The sequence below is a fragment of the Meleagris gallopavo genome, chromosome 21 (assembly GCF_000146605.3).
Source record: "Meleagris gallopavo isolate NT-WF06-2002-E0010 breed Aviagen turkey brand Nicholas breeding stock chromosome 21, Turkey_5.1, whole genome shotgun sequence".
NCBI lineage: Eukaryota > Metazoa > Chordata > Aves > Galliformes > Phasianidae > Meleagris > Meleagris gallopavo.
The window spans coordinates 863,580-870,217 of record NC_015031.2 but is presented as its reverse complement, the minus strand read 5'-3'; the positions used below and the strand labels follow the sequence as shown (position 1 = coordinate 870,217).

The following is a 6,638-nucleotide window of genomic DNA, read 5'->3' as shown; positions in this document are numbered from 1 at the left end:
TGATGCTTAAGTCCTGCTACAGCCAGGATTGCAGGATCAGCAAGGATCAAAAGATGAATCTCCCCCAAGTGCAATACAGAATATAGGGATAGAGCAGGCAGCCAGCCTTGGCCTGAAAGAACAGGAATGCTGGAGCTGCTGTGAGAATGCTTTCATTTCCAATTGGGTGGCAGAAGTTGGTATTTCCTGGGGACAACTTACAAGTCCCCCACTCAGGGAAACAATATGAGCTGACTTGTGTTTCTGCTGACATTTATAGATCTCTGAGGAATGGTCTAAGGGAGTCTTTGTGGTGAAACAAAGTGATGAGGATATTCACACTGCCAACGAACGCAGACTGAAGGTTTGGGTCCTTTAACTTGTTGTTGTCTCCCTCCCTATGTAGGACTGCTGACATTAAGCACGTGTGCATCTGTCCCCAACATGGTAAAATTCCTCAACACCCTGTGATACTGACATACTAGGGGCACAGCCAACAGTATCCAATACCTCTTTTGTGAAAGAGGCTGTAAAAGCCTAGAATCCAAACTTCCCCTTCCCCAGAAGAGAACCCATAGCTACTTACAGGATCCTAGAGCTAGGAGGAGGTCTGCTCTTGCAGGAATTCCTTTGCTTAGAATACAGAGACACTGACAGAAGTTATTCTCTTGTCCTCAGGAGCTGATTGGGGATATAGCTGGAAAGCTGCACACTGGAAGAAGCAGGAATGATCAGGTATGTATAGAACTTGTTTTTCTCCTCCTATATTACTTCCACACCTCAGGTCCTTACCAAGCTTCTTTCTTGCATGCAATGACACTCTCCAGCTTGTGCTTCCTTTGGCTTTAAGCTAGTGATGCTGCAGTGATTCATCATCAAAGGGAAGTGGTTTCTGTAGGATTGCTGCCCTTGGAAAGCCCACAGAATCCATTACTTTACTGGCTGAGTGCCATGCATCTTTTGGGATCAGCCTTTTGCTAATGACACACTTTGGGGAACATTGTGGGAGATATTTGGAGAATAGTGGAGGATATTCCATCCCAAGTTGCCTATACCTGAGAAGTCCACTGAAAAGAATGAGCTTTGGAAAGCAATATACAGCAAGTTTCGTGAATCAGAGACATGGGGCATATCTGCTAAAATGTCCCTTCACATCACATAGAATGAAGAGTTGGTAGCCCTGCCTTGCCTTTCAGCTGAACTGTATTTGGTCACTAAGCATGTCACATTCTCCTTTATCTCATTGTGGCCAATCTTGTTCAGGTTGTGACTGACCTGAAGCTGCTCCTGAAGAGTTCCATCTCTGTCATCTCCACTCACTTGCTGCAGCTCATCAATACTCTGGTGGAGCGTGCTGCTACGTAAGTCCTTTCCCATATCCATGGTCTCAATGCTTCTGGGACAGGAGACTTCTAGGCTTGCTCTTTGACTGATACAATCAGGGCAGCAGCAAGGTCTTCTGCAGAGGATGTTGAAGTGAGACAGTATGCGATAGCCCAGGGAAAGACAACGGGCCCTCTTTCTTCACAGCCTGCTTCAGGGAGACATTCCTCTTCCTCTAATGTATTATGGAGATATAAGAAAAAGAAGGCATAGCACAACACAGGCTAAATATGTTCTCGTGACCTTGCCACAAAACCTGAGCGTTTACCTGCCCCTGCTCTCTATGCAAACAGTTGCTGCTCACCCCTTCCTCTCTTTTCACATGCAGAGAAATTGATGTTATCATGCCTGGTTACACCCACCTGCAGAAAGCTCTGCCCATCAGATGGAGCCAGTTCCTGCTCAGGTAACCACCTTTCACACTGGGCTCTAGGAAGGGAACCTTTCTCCATTCTTGGGGCCCTGCACAGATGGAGCCTAGCAGTGCATCATTCTCTGATGGGGCAGCTGGGGGAGACACAGCAGAGCTAACCCTGAAAGCTGCCACCAGCACTCCTCAGTCCAGTGCTACTTGGCTCTTAACAACCAAGGACCTAAACACTGACTGTGTGGTGGAGACTACCTCTCAGCATGCCCCATCCTTTGGCCATTATGGCCATTTCTTCTTGGCTCATGCAACATTTTTTAGCTTCATCTGCTTTCTCTCACGTCCCCTCCTAGCCACGCTGTTGCACTGATTCGTGATTCTGAGCGCCTGGGTGAGGTGAAGAAAAGGATGAACGTCTTGCCTCTGGGAAGGTAATGTGTACTTTCTGTGTAATCCCTGGGCATTGCTTTATTAAATGACCAAGAGGCAGACCATTACATCCTCTGAACCACTGGTGTTTGTATGCTACACGCACTGCAGAGTTTCAAGATCTCAAGCCTTGCTTCATGCACCAAGGAAAAGTGCTATGACTGACATTCCCACCAAACAGATGCTCTTCTCCCTTCTCTTTGAAATCAAGAAGTACAAGGCTTTCATCATGCAAATCTTTTTCTTTGGAAGAGAACTCCTGGTTTAGTCTAGAGTTCAGTTTGCTGAGCCTCAGACCATGCCACAAGGAGCAATTTGATGCCAGATTCTTTTGAAGAGAGAAAGAGGTGTCATCCCTCATTGCTAGAGATCAGTTTTTGTTGCACTGTGCAAGATATCATGCATGACTTCCGTTTCCTTTTTCCCTGGCAGCGGTGCTCTGGCTGGAAACCCACTGGAAATTGATAGAGAGCTTCTGCGTAGTGGTAAATGTCTCCCTGAGTGAGCAGCACGGGTCTGATTATAGTATCTGGGAATTAGAGAAACACTGACACATGGTCGTAATGCTATTTTGAGATACATTGCAGCACCTTAACATGGGGAGGGAGGATAATAAATACAAAAATAGAATATTATCTGATGACCAGGGACACAGGTTGCAAGCAGCTCCCAAGGAATTGGTAAGGAATAAGACGTTACCAAATTAAGAAAGCACGTGCCTGTATGGTGGGATAATAAATTAAATTGAACTACTTCTGCTACACACTGGCCAGCAGGGACAATAACAATGCCTCAACACAACTTATTTGTGTTCCTTGGACTACTAAAGGTCTCACAGACACCTGCTGGGGCAAGCTGCAGACTTCAAGTTAGGCTAAACATGATCTCTCCTGTCCACCACTTCCCTTACAGAACTGGACTTTGCATGCATCAGCCTGAACAGCATGGATGCCATCAGTGAGAGAGACTTTGTGGGTAAGTACAACTCCACCATTCCTCCTTCTCCCATGTTAGAAGCAGACACTGGACACCTTCCCAGTTAACATCATTTAACAAGGGAAGTAACCAAACAGAAAATCTTTGCACATGTCTAAGCACCAGTCAGGGCTCCCTGGTTTGTTAAACACAAACAAATGCCCTTTTCACCTCCTGTTTTTCTGCCTTTTCTGCAGTGGAATTACTCTCTGTTGCCACCCTGCTGATGATCCACCTTAGCAAGCTGGCTGAAGATCTCATCATCTTCAGCACCACTGAATTTGGCTTTGTGACCCTCTCTGATGCCTACAGGTAGGTGCCTGGTCATTGGGCAAACAGCCACTTCCCTCAGTCTTTCCTCTTCTATTATCCCTTCCTGAGAGAATGAGGAAGTGGATGTCCCTGCTGCACAAGACTGACACATAAATCAACACTCCAGAGGATAAAAAGCCTGAGAGAAAGGCAGCCTTAGGGCGAAAATTCCTCATTAAGGATCAGTGACTCTAATTCTGGCAACTGAACCACATCTCCATTCACTGATCACTCCTCCCCAGCTACTGCTGGCAGCAATATGCTGTAAGAGAACAGGCACAGAAAACTTCCTTCTCTGCTGGGGATTCCTGCCAAAGCCCTTCCCAGAACAGCCCGGGTTTGCAATACTAACAGACTTCCTGTCTCTCAATGCAGCACAGCCACTGCCCTGCCTCTCTGAGGGCACAGAAAAACCAGTCCTGGCTGCTCATGCCTTCTGTGCAACTGGGCCTTGAAGAGAAGCCTCTCTTTTGTCTCCCCTGAGAGACAGCACTGGGTGTAGCTCCAGACAGGACTGCAAACCAAGACTCTGCTTTGGGAAACCTGAGAAACTCTGCACTCACTTCACTGCTTTCCTACACTGAGACAGGTGTCCGGTTAGGGGCTACGAGATCACTTCTGCGAGGCTCGGCCAGCGTGCTGCATGTCTTAGTCTGCATCTGCACAGACTGGGGTCTTGCTCACTATTACACTCCCAACACTTTTCTTCCAGCACTGGCAGCAGCCTGATGCCTCAGAAGAAGAACCCTGATAGCCTGGAACTGATCCGCAGCAAAGCTGGTCGTGTGTTTGGACGGGTGAGCTTGTTAAAGAAAGAAGAGGGGCAGGGAAACTGCTCATATTGGGGCTAAATCAGCTTCCTTCTTCATGCCTCTGTGTAAAAATTAACTAACCAGTTGCCATACCTGTTTCTCTCTGCAGTTGGCTGCTGTTCTCATGGTTCTCAAAGGACTTCCAAGCACCTACAACAAGGATCTGCAGGTAAAGCAGAAATTAGTTTTCGCTCCAGTTCTCTGAAGAGACACAGTTGTCTCTTGGTCAATAGAAGCCTCTTGCACTTTATTTCCCTGTCTAGGTACTACTTGTGTGCAAATTATAAAAAAAAATGGGGCTGTGGTACTGTATGCTGTAAATCACACCCAGCCCAAGACTCTATGATGTCATTCCTGCTCTGCTGGCCAGGCTGCTCATGTTGGTGGGCTTTTTCACTGCATCAATTAATCTAACAGTAATTTCCATCCATGCTCTCGTACAGGAGGACAAGGAAGCTGTTTTTGATGTTGTGGACACTCTGACTGCTGTGCTCCAGGTTGCCACCGGAGTGATTTCTACCCTCCAGGTAAGGCTTTAGCTTCTCAGTACTGGATGTGGTTGGAGGACATGTTCTGTGTGTAAGAGCTCTAGTCTGGTCCTAACATGAAGACTTGCTCACTTCTACTGCTTGCTAAGGCTCCCACCACAGGCTGCTCAGGTACACTTGAGTAGAAGTTCCTTGGAGAGCCTGGTCCCTCCTTGATGAAGTCCATTCTTTGAGACCACTATTGTTTCCCCAAAGAACAGCTGACAGTAATATCTCTCTCTGCAGATCAACAAGGAGAACATGGAGAAGGCTCTGACCCCTGAGTTGCTGTCTACTGATCTGGCTCTCTACTTGGTTCGTAAAGGAGTAAGTATCAGAGGAAGGCTTGGAGCTCTGACTTCTTTGGATGCGGAGTACTGCTCAGTGAGGCCTTCTGTTCCGTTCCCAGGTGATGGTCAGTGTGGGTCAACAACTGCACGTTTAGATTTCATTGTTATAAGGAAAAACAAACCAATCAAAATGAGAGAACATCCATTCTTGACTGAGTCTGCACTAGACTATCATCTTCTCTTTCTAGATGCCATTCAGACAAGCTCACACTGCTTCTGGGAAGGCCGTCCACCTTGCTGAGACTAAAGGCATCGCTATCAATAAACTCACACTAGAGGACCTGAAGAGTATCAGGTTTGTATCACTGTTACTTTGCCATAAATCCCCTCAAAAGGCAGGTGTCAGTCTGGCTTAGTACAGGCTTATTTATGGTGCCCTTCCATGAACAATCCAGTCCTGACTGCACCCCAAAATTGTCATGGCCTAAATATCACTGCTGCTACTGCCAAACCTGTATCAGTTGAAGGAGCATAATATCACTACCACTGAACATATGCAGGGCATGGGCCACAGGTACTGGGAGGGTATGGAGAAATTCATGCCTTGACCTGGAGGCACCAGCACTGTAGAGGAGTTTGGCTTCAAACTTCCTTCCTCCCTCTGCCCTCGCAGCTGTGTCTTTGGTATGGCAGGAACTGCTCCTGTCAGGCACTAGAAGTGCAGAAGCAGAGCTTCATGATGCGTTTCCCCTTAGTAAAAGGCTCAGCCTCTGCTTCCTTATTTTCTCCACAGGCAATGAGAATGTAAACCATCAAGCAGTGCCCATCATTCCCCACTGATACCTGTTCTCTTTGCCTCTCCAGCCCCCTGTTTGCCAGTGATGTCTCCCAGGTCTTCAACATCGTCAACAGCGTGGAGCAGTACACTGCCGTGGGCGGTACTGCCAAGAGCAGCGTGACTGCCCAGATCGAGCAGCTGAGGGAGCTGCTGAAGAAGCAGAAGGAGCAAGCTTAGAGTGTGGGGACATATCCCGTGGCTGCAGCGTTGTGCTTATCACACTAATCCAGTGTTAATAAACACTGTGGTGTTCACTTAAACTTCTGTCTTATACTTTTAGGAGGCAAGATTGAGCTGGGCTTCCTTAGCCCTTCTGGGGCTTGAGGAATGCAGTTCACTGGTGTGAAAGGACTGGAGCTATCTCCTCCCTGCCAGGAGAGTTTTTATGGGCAGCACACTCTAGAGGTTGCTCATTATCTGCACCCCAAAATTGTCCTGTGAAACTAAAATCCATCAGATGGCATTTCCTTCCTCCCTGACCTCTCTGATAACTTTCCATCCTATTTTATTTCCAATTAAGCTCTGAGGGATGCATTTTGAATAGGAAAACGTTACCACGGTTCATAGGTCAGCCCAAACGTGACTTCCTAACACAGCAAGCACCTTCCTGCTCGTAGCTGAGCTGCCGTCAGCTGATCCGGGCTCCCAGCTGCCTTATGTGATGCTCGCCAAAGGCTGCCGGGCCGCCTGCTTCCACAGTTGTCTACGGGAGAGAAAAAAAAAAAA

General features: G+C 47.4%; 1 protein-coding gene across 1 annotated transcript in view; it reads left to right on the top strand.

The window, feature by feature from the left end:
- Positions 1 to 6,172, top strand: part of LOC100546369 (argininosuccinate lyase) — a 6,383-nt gene extending 211 nt beyond the window's left edge. The window contains exons 2-15 of the mRNA XM_010721892.2: positions 260 to 343; positions 658 to 714; positions 1,243 to 1,340; positions 1,691 to 1,768; positions 2,083 to 2,160; positions 2,591 to 2,643; positions 3,071 to 3,133; positions 3,331 to 3,445; positions 4,158 to 4,242; positions 4,367 to 4,426; positions 4,701 to 4,784; positions 5,031 to 5,111; positions 5,323 to 5,429; positions 5,939 to 6,172. Of these exons, the coding sequence (XP_010720194.1) occupies positions 260 to 343; positions 658 to 714; positions 1,243 to 1,340; positions 1,691 to 1,768; positions 2,083 to 2,160; positions 2,591 to 2,643; positions 3,071 to 3,133; positions 3,331 to 3,445; positions 4,158 to 4,242; positions 4,367 to 4,426; positions 4,701 to 4,784; positions 5,031 to 5,111; positions 5,323 to 5,429; positions 5,939 to 6,089 (1,194 nt within the window). The 3' untranslated portion in view covers positions 6,090 to 6,172. The remainder of the gene's footprint in view (positions 1 to 259; positions 344 to 657; positions 715 to 1,242; positions 1,341 to 1,690; positions 1,769 to 2,082; positions 2,161 to 2,590; positions 2,644 to 3,070; positions 3,134 to 3,330; positions 3,446 to 4,157; positions 4,243 to 4,366; positions 4,427 to 4,700; positions 4,785 to 5,030; positions 5,112 to 5,322; positions 5,430 to 5,938) is intronic.
- The last annotated feature ends 466 nt before the right edge of the window (positions 6,173 to 6,638 follow it).